This window comes from Prunus persica, chromosome G2 (assembly GCF_000346465.2).
Source record: "Prunus persica cultivar Lovell chromosome G2, Prunus_persica_NCBIv2, whole genome shotgun sequence".
Lineage (NCBI taxonomy): Eukaryota > Viridiplantae > Streptophyta > Magnoliopsida > Rosales > Rosaceae > Prunus > Prunus persica.
In genome coordinates, this window is record NC_034010.1 from 21,470,154 (window position 1) to 21,489,594 (window position 19,441).

Below are 19,441 nucleotides of genomic sequence, written 5' to 3' on the forward strand. Positions count from 1 at the left end.
TTGAATCCACATCTGATCTGAAAAATAAAGTAATTAACATAAAATAGCTCACACAACTAACAAAAAATAAAATTGAAGATAGATCATGTGACAAAGTGATGGATCAATAATGCTCTACAAGAATATTTAGAGTGCCCGGCCTTTTATGATATCCAAGCTCATCTCACTAGGGTCTGTTGCCTGCAACTCCACTTGAATCCCATCCAACTCCCTCTTGAATCTGTCCTTGGAGCTTGCATAAAGCATCTTACTTCTCACCCTTGAAGTGTCAGGTGCCCTATAAAGAACAGAAGCCATTGAACAATTGAGTACATACGGGATAACGTTATCTTATCAGATACTTGACATGTTACGTACTTTTGACAAAAATACTGTCGGTCAGAACAGTACAATGTAACAAGAATCTACTTTAATTATCAATGATCCAGCTTTAGACTGGAAAACATAGTATGCCTAATTTCTAACTACATATGTTTACTTACCAGTCAAGTCAGTCTTCTTAGCAAAACATAGGCATGTATATGCATGTTGTCTCTTATATCATCACACATCATATTATGCGCTACACATGCACATGATGAATGATGCATACATAACAAGGCATGTAATTAGGGGTAAATTTCCGTTTTGCCCCCTAAAGCATCATGCTAGTTCAGAAGGTAAATTGAAACTAGCTTGATGTATGTAAGTGTATGTGATTATACTAACCATGCAATGAAGAAAATTTTGCTTTTCTGGCAGTTCTCATTGGTTGTAAAATCAAAATCGTAGACGGCATAGCGGCACTCATCGGCAGGCATGGAGGCAGCGAAATCGTCATAGCTTTCATCGGGACCTCCAACCTTCTCCACAATCACCTGCTGTATCTTCTCCTCGATCTTGAACACAATAAATCGGTGGTTCCTCTTTGCTTTTAGTTCCAAGAACTTGAGCTTACAATCATCATGCACAGCCATTCCAGATGCCGAGTTTGCCTACCATATCATAAATTTCACACCGAAAGTATAGCGTGCTTATTAGAACTTAAAATAAAGTGAGACAACTTTCTGCAACTTTCTACATTTTTCTCCTTGTTAAATTATATTCAAAACTCGAACAATTTAATAACATAACATGTTTGACAGTCGAGAATAACTTTGCCTACCACGATCGATTTCACACCAGTCTATGCATATAAAATTACAACGGAGAAGCAAGTGAAACTACTTTGTACGTACACTATTTCTTGTTAATCATGAATATAGATAAAGTGGAACCATTTCTAAACGTGCGATCCAAGAACAATCTAATAACATAACATGTGTAAGGATCAAAAGATTGTCATTATAACTGTATATAGATCAACCTTGGGAAAAAGTATTAGACCATAAGTACTATTCAAGCAACTATGTCCCATGTAACTGCCGGATGACAAAAGAAAAAAATGTTGAATCATACGAAAGTCTTCATGGCCTAAATTTTTTTCACATTAATATAATTCCATAGCATCAATGTAAATATAAATCGATCAGGTATATACATCAAGGCATGTCAAACAAAATGACAAACACAGATCTAGTAACTCTAATTTGATAGCAGTCAAAGTTCTTCACAAGTAAGCATTTTCATGTTGAATTAGCTTACCATTTTGTTCTTCTATACACGATGAACCTTGTGCTCTGAGAAAAGAAAATGCAGAAAAAAAGAGAGAGATGTGTGACAGATCTGCAAAAATCTCTGATTTTGATAACTGCATGAGAGAAAGTGAGTTTGGGAGAAAAAGAAAGGTAGGGGAGGAGAGATTTTTGTGGGAGAAAATGGGGGTTGGGATTTTTCTCTTGCGACTTTTTAAATTTATTTAGCTAGGCTCTGATCGCGTCAACCAACTTTCATCATGTTGCCACGTTAAGGGGTGCATTTGGATGCCTTTTTGGCCAATAAATTTAATGTGATTAATTTCATCTCCCATATTAAGATCTCTCAAACCTTGGTCTTCCATGTACTTCGCAATTCCGTTATGCTGTTTAGAGAAGGCCAATTTGGGGTTCAAACTTGGATTTGAAGCTGCACATATGACTTGTTGACTTGATGATAGTTATTTTCTAGATGGAAACCAAACAAACATATTTTCACTTAATTATCAATCTAAATTGACAATTTGATAATAATTTCTCCTCTTCAATTCCCGACTTTTAGCTAATTCCCTTAGTTATTTTCAACCATCCAAATTGAGGGTCAAGTTTTCACTATATTCTAAAGGTTGGTGGTATTTTCGTCAAATTCTACTTCACTCCCTATAATTTATGAGCAAAGCTTGGCTCCTTAAAACTAAGGAGGAGATCCTCCTGAAAGCAAATGGTATTTTAACATATTTAACACTTGTCAAATTCCGAAACAAAGAAAGTTAAAAGAATTTCAGAAAAAGAAAAAGTTAAATGAAATTAGCAAATGTCAAAATCCCATTTGTTTTGAGGAGGAGCTCACTTTTAAGGAGCCAAGCTTTTTCCATAACGTAAACTCTAAACATGTTGTTTCTTAACTTTAATCCAGATTACGAATCTCGCCAATTTTATAGACAGAAATTTAATGTGGCAACATGCTCATTTTCTTGTAGACCATGTCAAATTTTCGTATCACAATTAAAAAGTTACCAAACCGATGGACTCAAATTGCCAAATCTGTAGGACGAAAGGGAAAGAATGACCGAATAGAGCTCTGCACAAGTACTTATTTGATGAACACTTTGATCACACAAATGGCGTCCATCCTCTAAACCCCTCTGCTTCATGCTTAGCATCACTCATTTTTCTACTTTTGAGAGAAGTAGAATCTTTTTCTTGCAAACTCAATGGTGAATAAGATTAAAAAAACTGACCAGCAAGAAATTGATTTATATGTGGATCCTGCCATGCTAATAGTGAAGGGAAATATAATTTGGTCTGGCAACTCTAATGACCCCTCAGCATCCAAGTTGCTACTCCACCACAGTTCAAGATTTGTACGGTATACCCTTACTGCTCTGTTTTCTCTCAGTCACCTATATATCTTCAGTTAGTTTTGTCCCCTAAGATTTTGCAGTATGGCTCTATCATTGAGATGATTTTTTTCAAAGTCCGGCGGCGTGCCATGAAATGGGATGCTGTAATAATCTCGGGGGTTGATGAAATTGCTTCTCAAGTCATATTACCTAGCTGCAATTTTTCTTCTTTGGGACGGATATGGGGATTTTATCGCCATACCCGCCCTGAACCAGCTCGTTGCCATCCCTATATATTGCTCACAAAGGCACATTTTTTCTTTTATTTTTTTAGCATAAATTATATTAACTATTAATGTTATTATTGTGAGAGTGAAGAGATAATAGACTAACGATCCCTTTTGACCGAAAAAGACTAACGAATTCTGGGCGGAAAATAACAAATTGAGAATGGAAGGCAATTTATATAACACAGAGTTCTCTATCTTTGTCCAAAACACAAACCAAAAAAAAAATAATAATAATATTGAGAGTTTTGTGTTATATAAATTGCCTTCCATTCTCAATTTGTTATTTCCCGCTCAGAGTTCGTTAGTTTTTTTTTTTTTTTTGGTCAAAAGAGATCGTTATTCTCTTCTCTTTCTCTCACAATAATAACATTAATAGTTAATATAATTGAAAAACAGCCAAAATTCATATCATCCGGAGCCAAAATTCTCGGACTGTTTGATCGAAGTCCTTCATGAAATCCATGACGAATCTGCAAAATTTGGAAAGATATATATAAAAAATCGAAAATTCATGATCCTATTGCAACAGACAAAAATTACAACAAATCTGATAAAATCGCAAAATTTGAAGTCAATGTGTGAAATTTTAGGAGATAAGAAAGGAAGAAGAAGCACATTTGAAAAAGAAAAAGAAAAAAGGCTAAGGAAATCTAGAATTCAAATCAGTCCTAAGGACATCTAGAATTCAAATCGCACCTTGAGAACTGTCAGGCATTCATCGTCGAAGCAATTGGCTCGAGCAGTTGTCTTCTAGCAAATGAGGAGTTGAAGCTCTTGTGTTCTAATGTGAGAGAAGCCAATGATTTTGAGAGAGAAGATGGAGAGCTGTGGAATTGTTAGTCTGAAGGAAATAAAAAAAATTACCTTTAATTGGGTGTAAGAAGTCACACGCCATAAATGCTTTTATAAAATTTATGATTGCAAAAGCATCATTTGAGACGCATGCTCAAACACGCCGTTGAAAGACACAAAAATACCTCTTTTAAGACGTGCTTTCTTATATGCTGTAGATATCAATTATTAACAGCACACTTATTATGCTGCTGTAAATATCAAGCCATAAAAGCTCCAGTTTGGTGCACTGCTAATTACACACTCACACAGAAATTTCACCCATCTTAGCAAATTTGTAATCAACTCAACCCAAAAAAGAAAAAGAAAGAAGGGACGAAGAACGGGAAAAAAAGAAGGATCCTTTTTATATAAAGGACACTAAACATAAAACTAAGCAGGAAATTGGTCGGAGCCATGGACTTGTCGCGACGTGCACTCGATCGGTACAGGGAGCAACACACAATGTCCTCCAGGGCGCAACACGAAATCTATCAGGTGCGACACCCATTCAATCAGGAGGCGGCGGTACACTCAATGGAACTTATATGGCTCGTTTGAAGCAAATAAAGGATGGGGAGGATCATGTCTCTTGCAAAGCTGATGGATCGCTTGAAGGTTGAAGAAGAATCACGCATAAGGAAAGGAAAATAGTTGTTGTAGTAGTAGCAGTAGGGTTTATGATCGATCCATGTCCTTAGTTTTAAGGAAGGTCACAAGGCACGCCACCACCTTATGGGATTTTTTGTTTCCATGATTCTCATGAAATTGAATGCATTTTTTTATATTATTCAATTGCTCTGACTATTTAACCAATAACACATTTATAAATTGTAATCACCTATTGGATAAAAGAAGAAGTGTCACAAAAAGCACAGAAAAGTTTAAATTACAAATTTATTTATAGAAGATCACCCTTAGTTTTGTAACAAGTCTCTCTCTCGTAGTTTTATTTTGGGGTAATCTCCCCTTACTTTTGGCATGTAAAGGAAATCCAGCCATTCTAAACTTTCATTTATGTAGCCAAAGACTGCACCTTGGACAGAGATTAGCCCCAGAAATTATTGTGACACATATGCATGGTAGCCATTGTGTGATCAAAATGTTCGGTAATTTAGGATTTGATGGGATTTATTAATTATCCTTCCCACACTCAAACAACCATTTTTAAGGAGCTTTGCTCATAAATTATAAGGAATGAAGTAGAATTTGACGAAAATACCACCAACTTTTAGAATTTAGTGAAAATTTGACCCTTTGTTTGGATGGTAGAAAATAACTCGGGTAATGAAGAGGAGAAATTGATATTTTCATTGTTTGACAACTTAAGCATGAAACTTATTAAATGACGCTCGAAAAAAATTGTGAAAATTGGGAATCAAGATTCTTGAGTTTAATTTCATGTCAAAAGAGACGTCATTTTGAAATTTTTATTGAGCATGAATTTGTTTTTCATTGTAATTTCTGTCATTTACAAAATTCAACATACATATCCCCAAGGATCCGGATCATCTGGTCTAATTTTCTCTGTCATGATCTGCTTGATATTTATCCTCCACACGACACATCATTAAAATTTAATCTAAGGGATTTAAACTTGACAAATAATCTTTAAAATTAAAACCTAATTTACTCCTAAATAAAAATGAAAAAATTGCCCTAACTTACAATACCAAGCAGTCTGGAAGATACAAATCTAGCAGCATGACTTTTTGCTCCTAAGTATTGTTGGCTGCTCCTCTCGTTGAGTTGTTTTTTTTCACCCCCAAAATGTTATCGCTCATCAATCTTTTGTCACCACAGTTGTAGCAAAGCAAGGAAACAACCACCTGAATATATATAATATGAGCCTTATGTTACTCTTATTGTCTCCAATCTCCACCAATTACTAAAGTCATGCGATAACGAAAAACTTTGGTTGGATTTAGCTTTCACCACCAGTAACTACTTCAGACATTCTGTATATTCAAATGCTCAGTCTCTCACTAGATTAAATTTTAATGACGTAGCATGTGGAAAAGAAAAGTCAAACAGATCATAACAGAGAAAATTCAAATAAAGAATCCGAATTCATGTAGGAAAGCCCATATAAGCGTTACGGTGTCATTAGCAAATGACCAAATTTAGAACGTGAAGCTTGTGGTAGGCAAGATTATCACTTTGTTGCTATCAGGCCCCCAAGGGATAATTTTTAAAATTAAAGTCACTTTTCATGTAATTAATATAATAGCAAACCCACCTTTTCTGTACACATAAAAACAAGATGCATGCCTATCTTCTTAATTAATAAATCCATTTATGCATAATCCATATTATATAGTTGTTAGGCTTTTAAACTATTTTATTTTATAATACTTAATGCTGTCATCTGAGTCAGAATATCTGTATTCTTTCGGATCAAAACAAGAAGCATGATGAACCATTTGAAAGATTTCTGTGATCTTTCTGCAGACCCACCTTTGATTGACTGAAACCGAATATGCCTTTACAATTATTGCATGCACGTTTCATATATACCTTAGTGCATATAAGACAGCTTAAAACCTCGTTTAGTTTTGAGATTATTATTCCACATCGGAAATGGAAGTTTTGTATATTCGTAATTTAAAAGATTTTTGGCATCTTCACTCATTGTTAATTAGTTTTTTATGCTAATAATTTTGAATTAGATGCACACATTCTAATAAATTTTATTTTTTTTATTTCTTTTATTTTGTTATTTTAAATATAAAAAAAGACAATAGGTTACATTCAGAATTCAAGTTTAAAGACTCTTAGTTAGGTGAATTATTGTCAAATTGTTACGTTAAAATTGCGAAAATACTTGGTGGGACTTGTGGACAAAATAGTTTGGTCTCACATCAAATATCAGGTGATAAGCTGATGTTGAGAATATTAAGCAGGATTTACATAAATTGCACCGAAATCTCTTAAAATAAAACTTCAGTATCTGAAGTTCTGAACCACATTACTTTTTAAGTTAGAAATAACATTTGTAAAAGATGAAACGGTGAGCTTTGAGCAAATCCCATAGTAAGTCCTGGTACTCGTTGTTTTGGAATCTTTCAAAAGCTTGAGAAGGATGCCCCACCTGCAGAAGCATGATGAATATTTGAAAGCAAAAGACACTTTCCTCTCAACCAGATGCATTGTCCAAGACAGACAGGTTTTCTAATCTAATGGAGTTTTTTTTTCCCTTCTTTCTCCAGTAATGGGATTATGTCAATTTTGTATTAGGATGGGATTATGATATGTTTAACAAAAAATTAGAGTGGGATTATGATATTTTATGAATTTTGGTCAAACCCTAAACACCCCATTTATGTCAGATAAAGAGAGTTAAGGGCCAATTAGTTTTTGTTATGAAGAACCAAAATTTTCTGCTACAAGTCAACAACATGAGAACCAAACGAGCCCTTACAAATTATGCATCAACTGCTTGTAATTTGGATATGCCTCGGAGGAATACAGCTACCAAGGAATGTTCCCCCAAAGTCCTCATCATTAATTAATTATTTCACCTAACTTAAGAGTTTATAACTCCAATTAGTGACAGAGAAATTATCCATACACCAACTGCCAAAAGTTTAAATCTTGTCATTCTCTTCTTTTTATAGACAAGAAAAATTGTTAATGTATGGTAATTAGAGATCCATTTCTATAGACCTATTTTCTTTCTTAAATATTTTAAGTTCATACGGAGAATGATAGGCAGTCGAACTCTTAAATGCAACGCTCAAATTTTGTAGAAAATACAAATTTAAAAAGAAGGTTGTATTGTGCTAATTAAGGGGGTATTGTTTCATTTATTCAAACGCTTTTTTTAGACAACATATTTTGCAAATTTTGTTTCGTTTACTTTTCTAAGTTTTAATTTTCTTGAACATGTTTCACATAAAAAAAAATTCGTGGTTCTCTTATAATGTTGTAGTTGAATTACGCCAATGGATGACTTGACAACATAACAAATCTTGTGTTGTTGGCACGTCCAATTGGGGATCTAATTGTAAAGTCCGAATTTTTGTTGTTTGCTCCATATGCTTCAATAATTTTAGTTTCTTTTTTAATTCAAAATGATATGGTCCTTCGAAACAAGCTATTGCAATTTCTCCTACATTTCTTTGAGAAGGCTCTACCTACCTACCCATGTGGGCCACATCTATTACATGCAAAATATGTACAAGAATTTCCTTTTCTTTTTCCCCTCACCAAATTCAATGGATATATTTAAAAATAATAATGTAGGAAGAAGGAGACTTGGGAGCTCAAATTGTACTGAATCATGGTTATGTTGTATAATTTGTTCACTTGTTATAACACGAGTGAATAATATGGTTCATATTTTTCACTTCTAGAATATAGTATCAATAAATATTTATTTATATTATAACATGGTAACAAGTTAAATTATATTACGATTTTCCAATACCACATTATGAGGTACGTTTTAACTTATTTATCGGAGTTAATTTAGGGACAAAAATTGTATCCTTTATTTTGCAGCAAAAACAATTTTTGTTTGTTGATTGATTTTCAAGTTTTAAGTGATAATGATTATCAGTGGACTTATTTTTTTGGATTTGCATGCAGACTTGAAGTGATTATTTTAAGGATCATTTCACCAACCGATTATTTTAAGGTAGTTTGGTCATATTTGTCTTGTTTTGCACACAGTTGAAAAGTCTAATCGTGGATATTTTATCTTTCTTGCCAGAAAGAGCTTTTGGGGTTCTCCTTTCTTATGTGCATGATTTAGAGAAAAATAAGAACAAGTGTATATGAGTTAAACAGTCTCAAGCATTAGAGAATATGAGTTTTGCACCTAACTTAGATATTAAGTAAATAATAAATGTAACGTAATTAAATTATGATTTAAATAGTTCTACAAACACACCTTTATGTAAATCTTTGTGCATTAGCCAACAAGCTGTCATTGACCCAAATGTTTGTCATTGGTTGGTAATGTTTCTTTTTGGTCCACATTCATGAGGGCATTTGTGTGAAATGGAAATATCATTATTTTATTATTATCGGTTAATCACAGTATACCATACGTAATAAATATTTTACATGATAATATGTGATTGACTATAAATAACGAAACAGTGATATCCGTATTTCACGTAAGCTATTCTGCAATTTCATTAGTCAACTGTAGAGATATATACTAAGTTTGAGTCGGTCTTTTTAAAAACAATTGAAACATGTTTTTGTTTTAAATAAATTATGGAGTAGAATTTCAAATTGGACTTCTTTCAACGTTAAAAAGATAAATATTAATAAATTACGAGTTAATTGAAAAATTGAAAAATACTTTAATTTTATTAATATTGAACATTTCATACAACTTTTGCCTCATTTTAATGTATATACAATTGCTCTCAACATTGAATATGACACTAGAAATGACATAAAGGCCTTAAGCTACAAGCCCTTCCATAATTTTATGTTTCTCAATCAATTAAAATTGAGGAAGCAGGAGAGAGAGAGAGGATTGAAGAATATCTACTAGTTGGTATCATAAAATAAAATATCCAAACCCAACTCTTAAACTTTGTTAAGAACTAATAACCAAACCCCTAATTAAACCTGTAAGCCTACTTAGCCAACAAGCTAGATAGCATCATTAAGACACAAAGATTTATTTAAACTTAAAAACAAAATTAAATAAACAACCAAGACATGAGTAAGAGTTGAGTTGGTCAATGTAACCCAAAGAAAAAGAAGAAGGAATTAAAAAAAAAAAAAAAAACTGTGGTTGAAAGGCGACGTGTTCCACGCAGCCAGCGAGTACACAGAGTTTGTCCTTTAAAGAAACAAGTGTACGTTAGCGCACCCAGCTGAGCTGAGTTTAAACCAACTCAGAAACGTTACATGGTATTTCTATTGGTCTTTTCTCAGTCTTTGCGCAAACGCGCCTCAGCTGCTAAAATACAAACAGAACAACCTCTCAGAGTCGTACATCAAACTAGACCCACCAATCTCTCTCTCTCTCTCTCTCTCTCTCTCTCTCTCTCTCTTTTTCTCTGTGTACCAATCAGAGACCATTATTAACTCGTTTTCGACGACTCTCTTTCTCTTGGAACCATCCCAGAAAAACTCTCACCCTCTGTTTGTGTTTCTCTCTTTGTTTATAAAAGGTTCTTTTGGTCTCTGTTACTGGGTTCAATCTGTCAAGGTCTCTGTGAGCTTCTTAAGTCAACCTGTCCAGCTCAAAACAAGGTAAGCTTCTTTTGAATGTTCTCTATTTTATGTACTTTTTCAAGTGCTTTATTGGGTACTTTGCTTTGCTTTGCGTGTGTGTGAGTGATGGATTATATGGTGGTTATTTGAGCTAAATGGGTTTGTGATCACTGCGGAAATTTGAGAAATTTGGTGTTTGGAGATGAAGTTTGGTCAAAAAGGGAGGTATTCTCTTCTGGGTTTTCAATAGCTTCCTGAAATTTAGGATAATCAGATAAATTTTTTGAATAGTTTTCTGTTTGTTTCTTGAGAAAGTTTTCACTACAGCTTTGCCAGAGGATGTCTCTGGTTCTCGGCTAATTTTATTTTTCCTTAGTTTTTGCATAATCGGATGAAAATTGAAAAGTATTTTGTATTCTCTGTGTGTTTTGACAAAAGTTTGCCTCTAGATTTTTTTCGCTTTAGCTGAACCTTTGGTATATAGTATATACCATTCTTTCTGGACCTTGCTTTTCAAGAAAATTATTTTTAATTATCTCTAAGATAACAGAACAAGAAATATCTGCTCCGGGGAAAATGAAAAAGGAGAAGATTTAGGAAGATTCTATATGTTATTGTCCTCCTTTTTGTCACAGAGAAAACAGTATGAGAATTTGGTTGTTTTGTTTGATGATACTCTCTGGAATCTTACAAAAGTTGAAGGCTTTTTCGCTGTTTGTTCCTCCTTTAATTTTGTTTTCGTTATATCTTCGTGTTATGCTTGATAAGAAGGTAAAGCATTGAAGCTTTTTTTTTCTTTTTCCCAGAATCTACCTTTGAATGATTGTAAAAGGATTTACAGATTCTCTCCCTCCCTTTTTTCTTTTCCTTTCAATATCAATTTTCTGGGACATACAAAAAGAATATGTATTATCCCATTACAACACATTCTTGACTGTAAATTCAAAAAGAATATCGTGATATTAAGATTTCTGAAGAGAATAAAAAATTTGATATTGTAAAAGGAAATCTCCTGAGCACAAGCCGTAATTGTATTATACTCAGTAAATTGGGAGTTTCATTCATTATTTTGTGAAGCTCATTCAAACACTTGTTTTTATTCTTTATAATGATTATTCAATTCCATATTTATGAGTTCTTTATGGTTCTTCTCTTTTCTGTACTACTTTGGGCGTTTGACATATAATCTATAAATTTGACTTACTTCTTTGGTTCATTCTCAGGTACTTCTTTCTTCCTTGCCAATTCCTGCAAGCAGCTGATATATTTCCTTCACCAGTGTTGCTTCATCTGTCAAAGTGCAATGAACTTCAAGTTAGGGGTGGAGGTTGTGGCTGCCCATGACCTTATGCCCAAAGACGGGCAGGGCGCATCCAGTGCATTTGTGGAGCTCCACTTTGATCACCAGAGATTCCGAACAACAACAAAAGAAAGAGATCTCAATCCTGTTTGGAATGAGACCTTCTACTTCAACATCTCTGATCCAAACAACATCCCTAACCTCACTCTTGAAGCCTTTATTTACCACCATGGTAAAGCCAATTCCAAAGCTTTCCTTGGAAAGGTTGTTCTGACTGGGACATCATTTGTCCCATACTCTGATGCTGTTGTTTTGCACTACCCTCTGGAGAAGAGAGGCATTTTCTCACGCGTGAAAGGAGAGCTTGGTCTAAAAGTTTTTGTTACTGATGACCCGTCTATAAGATCCTCAAATCCACTGCCTGCAATGGATTCCTCTCTGGATAATGATTCGCGCTCTACCCATGTTCAAGCACAATTGCAAAAAGTTCAAGATGTTATTCCAGACTCATTCTCCAATGACAAAGCTGAGTCGAGACGCACTTTTCATCACCTTCCAAACCCGAACCTAGCACGGCAGCAGAACATTCCTTCAGCGGCAATCCAGCCACCAGTGAACTATGGGATGCAGGAAATGAGGTCTGAACCACAGGCTCCTAAAGTTGTTCGCATGTATTCAGGTTCATCATCTCAAGCGCCTGATTATTCGCTTAAAGAGACAAGTCCTTACCTTGGAGGGGGGCAAATTGTTGGAGGGCGAGTTATACGTGCAGACAGGCCATCCGGCACCTATGACCTTGTTCAAAAGATGCAATACCTATTTGTTCGAGTTGTGAAGGCCCGTGACCTTCCTCACATGGATGTAACAGGGAGCCTTGACCCATATGTTGAAGTTAGAATTGGGAACTACAAAGGAACTACAAGGCATTTTGAGAAAAAGCAGAACCCTGAATGGAATGAGGTATTTGCTTTTGCAAAGGAGAATGAGCAATCATCTGTTTTGGACGTTGTGGTCAAAGACAAGGATCTTTTAAAAGATGACTTTGTTGGGTTAGTGCGGTTTGATCTTCATGAAGTTCCTACACGAGTTCCACCTGACAGTCCATTGGCTCCAGAATGGTATCGGCTTGCAAATAAGGATGGGAAGAAGGAGAAAGGGGAACTGATGCTTGCTGTATGGTATGGCACACAAGCTGATGAGGCTTTTCCGGATGCCTGGCATTCTGATGCAATTGGTCCTGATGATGGTTCTTCAGTTGCTTATGGACATATCCGCTCAAAAGTTTACCACTCACCGAGATTATGGTATGTACGAGTAAATGTGATTGAGGCTCAGGACTTGGTTCTATCTGACAAGTCCCGCTTCCCAGATGCATATGCAAAAGTACAGATTGGAAATCAGATTTTGAAGACAAAGCCAGTTCAGTCTCGAGTTATGAACCCAATGTGGAATGAGGACCTGATGTTTGTTGCCGCTGAACCCTTTGATGACCATCTGATCATTTCAATTGAAGATCGCGTAGGTCCAAGCAAGGATGAGACCTTAGGAAAGGTTGCAATACCACTGAACACTATTGAGAAGCGTGCTGATGATCGAAAGATCCGTGACCGGTGGTATAACCTTGAAAAGCACATGTCAGATGCCATGGAGGGGGAGCAGCGGAAGAAAGATAAAGATAAGTTTTTCAGTAGAATCCATCTCCGTGTTTGTCTTGATGGAGGGTACCATGTGCTTGATGAGTCAACTCACTACAGTAGCGACCTTCGACCCACAGCTAAGCAGCTCTGGAAGTCAAATATTGGTGTGTTAGAACTTGGAATTCTGAATGCTGAAGGGCTACACCCAATGAAAACAAGGGATGGGAAGGGTACATCAGACACATATTGTGTAGCAAAATATGGGCACAAATGGGTTCGTACTCGAACCATAAATAACAGCCAAAGCCCGAAATACAATGAGCAGTACACTTGGGAGGTTTTTGACCCTGCCACAGTTCTCACGGTGGGGGTTTTCGATAATAGTCAGATTGGTAATCCAAATGGCAGCGGAAAGGATATGAAAATTGGCAAGGTCCGGATTCGAATCTCTACCCTTGAGACTGGCCGTGTCTACACACACAATTACCCATTACTAGTCCTTCATCCTTCAGGTGTCAAAAAGATGGGTGAATTGCATCTTGCAATTAGATTTTCATGCACATCACTGGTTAACATGATGTTCAAATACTCTCGACCCCTTTTGCCGAAGATGCATTATGTAAGGCCATTGACTGTGGTGCAGCAAGATATGTTACGTTACCAAGCTGTCAACATAGTGGCAGCTCGTCTTAGTCGGGCAGAACCACCTCTTAGGAAGGAAGTAGTTGAATACATGTCTGATGCAGACTCTCATCTTTGGAGCATGAGGCGCAGCAAGGCAAACTTCTTCCGACTTATGTCAGTTTTTTCGGGGTTGTTTGCTATTGGAAAATGGTTTGGAGAAGTATGCATGTGGAAAAACCCCATCACAACAGCGCTTGTACATGTTCTATTCGTGATGCTTGTGTGCTTCCCAGAACTGATTTTGCCAACTGTTTTCCTATACATGTTTCTGATAGGGATTTGGAATTGGAGGTATCGCCCAAGGTACCCTCCTCACATGAACACAAGGATCTCATATGCAGATGCTGTGCATCCTGATGAGCTTGATGAAGAATTCGACACATTCCCAACATCACGGGGTTCAGATATAGTTCGAATGAGGTATGATCGCTTGAGGAGTGTTGCCGGAAGGATTCAAACTGTGGTGGGTGATGTTGCAACGCAAGGGGAGCGGCTTCAGGCACTTCTCAGTTGGCGTGATCCTCGTGCCACTACTTTATATATTACATTCTGTCTTGTGGCTGCTATTGTGTTGTATGTGACGCCTTTCCAGGTTCTGGTTCTTCTTGGTGGGGTTTACTTGATGAGGCACCCCAGGTTCAGGGGTAAGATGCCATCAGCCCCAGTTAACTTCTTCAGAAGGCTGCCAGCAAGGACAGATAGTATGTTGTAAACAGTCTATTGAGATGTGCTAAAGTTTGTCCTGCTAGTTTATCGATTTCGGATTTGCACGGCAGTACTTGTAAATCTTATGGCGTACCTGCTGCTGTTCTGTTTATTGTTTATTTGGCCCATGGAAGTTTGTATAGATGTTTGCAAACTGTTGGAATCAAGGTTAGTGGTAATGATGTTTTGTTCTGTATTTTCAAGCATCTGCCAATGGTGAAGGCAGCACAATACTATTGATTTGCTCCAATTATGTTGGTAGATGAATTCAAATCTTGCTTGGTAAAATTTATTTTACCATCCTGTTCCAAGTAGTGATAGAAAGTAATTTTGAGGTTATAAATATGCATTTGTAAAACAGAGTGTGTCCGGGGATGAATGAAGCTGCGGAGGAATCTGCATTTGTCTAACAACAAGCCCTTAATTTCATGAGAAACCAAATTCTAATTGTCTTCTCCACATACAAACATCTTAAAAATTCGTGCAGGATCTCTCTTAGTTAGCAAGTACCCTTGAACTCTCCTCCTTGCCGCATCCCAAAGGTAACAACTTTAAATCTAGCAAGCAGGCTACTTGCATAGGTTGGGAGATTAGGCTTATAGAACTTAATCAAAGTTATCCCTGAAATTTAATCCTACCTCTAAACTTTATCAAGGCTATGCATGAAATTTGACATTCAAAAGATTGGTGAACAAGTAAAGCATTACTGGTTTCCAATGCCTTCTCTTTTTGACATAAGATTTGCATGCAAAAATTTCACTTGTAGGGTATTTTGTGTTATTATTGGTGAAGGGGGGATATATAAGATATGTGATTACACTAATGGAGATGTTTATTTTACAAGACAATGTAGTATGTTGCTTGAATGTATGGTGCTCGGTTGAAAGCTGAATAGCATAACGTGCCAAATATCTTACAAAATTACTTGTTTCATTATTTCAATTAAAACTCGATACACCAGCAACTTGGAAATAGAGGAAAGAAGAAATTAGAGATAATCAAAGTGCAGGCAGCCTCACATTCTTAACACTATCAGGTATGAGCTAACAAACCCAATGAACCACTCACCCTAATTTTATTACAAGATGGAAGAAACATCTCAATTAGGCATCAGACCAGAATATATCCAATTCACCCCAGTCACTTTCTGGCACTCCCAAGGCCTTCCAAACAGCTTTGGATGCATCCACAATATTGTTAGGACATGGAGGCTGGTAATCATGATCAGCATCACATCCCACGGTGGAGTCACACTCATCAACAACCTTGGCTTTGACACTCCTTCCGTTACCATGGATGATAATGTCGTCTAAACACCGGCTCCTTTTGTTGAACCACCCCGTTGACAAAGCCACGACACGGGTGCTATCCGAGTGGTATTTGTTGTCACATTCACTTGGAGCACCGCCATCACCACCCTTCTGAAAGCTGTTGATGGTCAAGGTTGCTTTTGTACGCTTAGACACCCGCGGCGAGCACGTGTAAGTGGTGTAAAACTTGCCTTTTTCACAGCAGTCGGACTGATTGTCCTTGTTGCATTGTCCCTTAGGAGGCTTTGTCCCCCTGATCTTGCCGCTAGGCTTGCATGTTTGAGCTTCAATGCTCCAGTTTGAAGCAAGAATGATTAAGATGGAGAGAAAAGCACCTGAGAAAATTTGATTCTTCATCTATTTCTTTCTCTTGCTTTCGTTTATGTTTGTTTGGAGAAGTTAGATACTAAGTTGGCTATATATAGAGAACATGAACTGCCTGAAACAGCTGGTTATTTTGTGTACAAATTATGACATGTTTGTAGTCTTTGTAGAGTCAGTATAAGGTTTCTTAAATATACCGTTCCATATACAACTAATGAGGTATATGAATTAAATAACGTCATAAGCATACAATCCGATTCTCTGAAGACAATAATAGAAACGTCAAAAAGATTCTCAAGGGTGTTGATTATTGGCCGACCTCCTTGGGGGCCTAGCCTTTGATGTACATCTCCCTGCGGGCCCAAGCGGGCATGGACGTCGAGTCGTCTGCCGGCGCATTCGTCCATCCTTCTCTCCTCGCCTGGTTGTCCAAGGCCAAGGTTTTGAGCAAAGCCTATTTGGTTGATGAGTTGCCTCATTAGATTGCTTTGGTCGTCCATTCTCAGAGCTAGCTGGTCAACTCTTAGATTAAGGTCTGCTTGACTTCGTGGATCGAGAGGAGAGAAATGCGCGGAGCCCAACTGCACACGGGCTAGGTTTTCATTGGAGGTGTATGCAGGAGCGTGCGTCGCGCGTGGAGGCAATGGAGGGAATGCTTGGAGTTGCTCCAAGACCAGCCCTAGGTCGGCGGTGGTAACGAGTCCACCTTGATGGGAAGTTTCGCCATGTTCGGCAGCGGTGGCCGGTGCGGTGGTGAGAGGTGGCGGTGCCACCATGTCGATCGCGGGATCGTGTGTAGAGTGGCTTTGGGCCGTCGCGGATCTAGCCATCGTGGCAGCTTTGCCTCTCGTGTTCATGCTTCCAACCATGGTTGTTTGGAAGACCTCGGTGGATTGAAAAATAGGAGGAACGGATTCCTTGAGCACGCGTTGAGTATACCTCGTGCTCTCAATGAAAGCACCAATTTGTTTGTGCAAATAATCTCACGGGAGAATATTCGCCCAAGATTCCTTCGTCTTCTCCTCCTCTCTTTCTCCCTGCAAAACAGATCGGAGTAAAAGACCACACCCGGGGGGTGTTGGCCAAAAGCCCTCCGATGCCTAAGTTAGGTAGGGTAATTCAAGGAAAACCGGGTGGCCGGAGCCGTGTGTGGTGGCCGGAGCCTTGTGTAAGAGAGAGAAAGAGAGGAGGTGGCTAGGGTTTTTGAGAAATAATTTCTGCAGAGCTTTAGTAAGAATTTAGGCGTACCTCAACCATTGTGTGTGGCTATGCTTTTATAGTAGTCTCGGAGGCTAGGGTTTCAGAGGAATAATTCCGTAGATGGAAGGGAATTACTCCTCCCCTTTTTGGAATTGATTTGATTAATTAGGGTAAATCAAATCCCTAATTGTGGTAGGTATCAAATCAAATCCTGATTCAATTAGGCAACTCCTCATTTAATTGGGAATCGTGGTAATTAACCAAATCAATTCTCAACCTAATTACGTAACGTTCAATTTAATTGGGTAATTTCCAATTAAATTGAATAACTCCCAATTAGGTTGATTAATTCCCAATTGGGTCAAATAATCCCCAAATGGTAGGAATTATTTGACCTAGGGTTTGATTTAATTAGGTTCCCACAAATGCCCCCTAGCTTCTGCATGGCGCGTAGTGGCATGTAGGAGATGTAAATTATCCGTTGGGCTGTCCAGCTGTAACTAGGCTTCCTTCGTGGACTTGGGCTCCCAAGTAGAGGAGGTGTTTGACTTGTGAACTGCTTGAGTAACCAGCCTATGTTTTGATTGCACGTCCTCCTTTAGAGATTTGTGAGTACCAGGGTCCCCCTTGAAGGACTTCGGGCATGCACTGCATATCCCGTAGAATGATTCCCCTTAGGAAGTTGGCGAGCACCAGGGTCCCCCTTGAGAGACTCCGGGTGTGTTCTGCACATCCCGTAGGATGATTTCCCTTAGGAAGTTGGCGAGCACCAGGGTCCCCCTTGAGGGACTCCGGGTGTGTTCTGCACATCCCGTAGGATGATTTCCCTTAGGAAGTTGGCGAGCACCAGGGTCCCCCTTGAGGGACTCCGGGTGTGTTCTTCACATCCCGTAGGATGCCTTGGTCGTCGCCCTGCGTCTCCTGTAGGATGCTACTTATGGGCAACTACATGATTATCTTGCCTCCCTTAGGAAACGGATAGGAACCTGGATATTTCCCGCAGGAAGCATGGAAACCTCCTTTTAAGAAATTCCTGGCGCACCCTGCGTCTCACTTAGGACGTTTTTTTAGCGGGCTGCGTCTCCAAACGGACGCTTTTAGTCGACACCCTGCGTCTCCCTTAGGACGCTCCTTATGGGCAACTGTGTGACTATCCTGCCTCCCTTAGGAAACAGATAGGAACCTGGATATTTCCCACAGGAAGCATGGCGACCACCTTTTAAGAAACTCCTGGCGCACCCTGCGTCTCCCTTAGGACGCTTTTTTAGCGGGCTGCGTCTCCAAACGGACGCTTTTAGTCGTCGCCCTGCGTCTCCCTTAGGACGCTCCTTATGGGCAACTGTGTGACTATCTTGCCTCTCTTAGGAAGCGGATAGGAATCTGGATACCTCCCTTAGGAAATTCCTGGCGTACCCTGCGTCTCCCGAAGGACGCTGCTTATGGGCAAATGTTGTGTTTCGTGGGCAGATGAGACATTTTGGAATGAGAAACTGAACTTATATTGATATTCATAAGATTACAGTCCTCTATTCGAAAATGATAACAACTCGGCACAAAACTTAGAACTTCTAGCAGTCAGGAGGAAACACTACGGATAATACTTTCGAAGATGGTGAGCATTCCATTGTCGCGGTATTTCCTTCCCCTCTATAGTGTCGAGTGTGTAGCTTCCTCTGCCCCTGAGCAGGTTGATCACATAAGGGCCTTCCCAGTTAGGATTCATCTTTTTTGACCCTTGTCTTGGTGCAGTAATGAAAGCCTTTCTTAGCACGAGGTCGCCTAGTTGAAATCGTCTGATCTTAGCTCTTTTGTCGTGGTAAGACTTCAACTGCTGCTGATAGGAGGCGACCCGGATAATGGTCTTCTCACGTTCGCCTTCAAGTAAGTCGAGATTGAGCCTCATCTGCTCGGAGTTTTGATCAACACTGCCCACTTCCAGACTTATGGAAGGGACAGTGATGTGAGGTAGTATGATTGCTTCTGTTCCATAGGCGAGGGAAAATGGGGTTTCACCAGTCGAT

The 19,441-nt window shown here is 38.3% G+C and overlaps 3 protein-coding genes across 3 annotated transcripts; 1 reads left to right on the forward strand and 2 right to left on the reverse strand.

Moving 5' to 3' along the window:
- Nucleotides 83–1,776, reverse strand: LOC18786348 (actin-depolymerizing factor 1). The gene is made up of 3 exons (XM_007218512.2): nucleotides 1,624–1,776; nucleotides 709–974; nucleotides 83–277 (listed from the first exon to the last, which is right to left on the reverse strand). Exons 1-3 carry the CDS (start codon nucleotides 1,624–1,626, stop codon nucleotides 127–129), a joined length of 420 nt encoding a protein of 139 aa, XP_007218574.1. The 5' UTR covers nucleotides 1,627–1,776; the 3' UTR covers nucleotides 83–126.
- LOC18785149 (FT-interacting protein 1) lies at nucleotides 9,930–14,884 on the forward strand. The gene is made up of 2 exons (XM_007220217.2): nucleotides 9,930–10,299; nucleotides 11,484–14,884. Exon 2 carries the CDS (start codon nucleotides 11,564–11,566, stop codon nucleotides 14,591–14,593), a length of 3,030 nt encoding a protein of 1,009 aa, XP_007220279.1. The 5' UTR covers nucleotides 9,930–10,299; nucleotides 11,484–11,563; the 3' UTR covers nucleotides 14,594–14,884.
- Nucleotides 15,690–16,253, reverse strand: LOC18786827 (putative ripening-related protein 1). The gene has a single exon (XM_007219638.1). It carries the CDS (start codon nucleotides 16,251–16,253, stop codon nucleotides 15,690–15,692), a length of 564 nt encoding a protein of 187 aa, XP_007219700.1.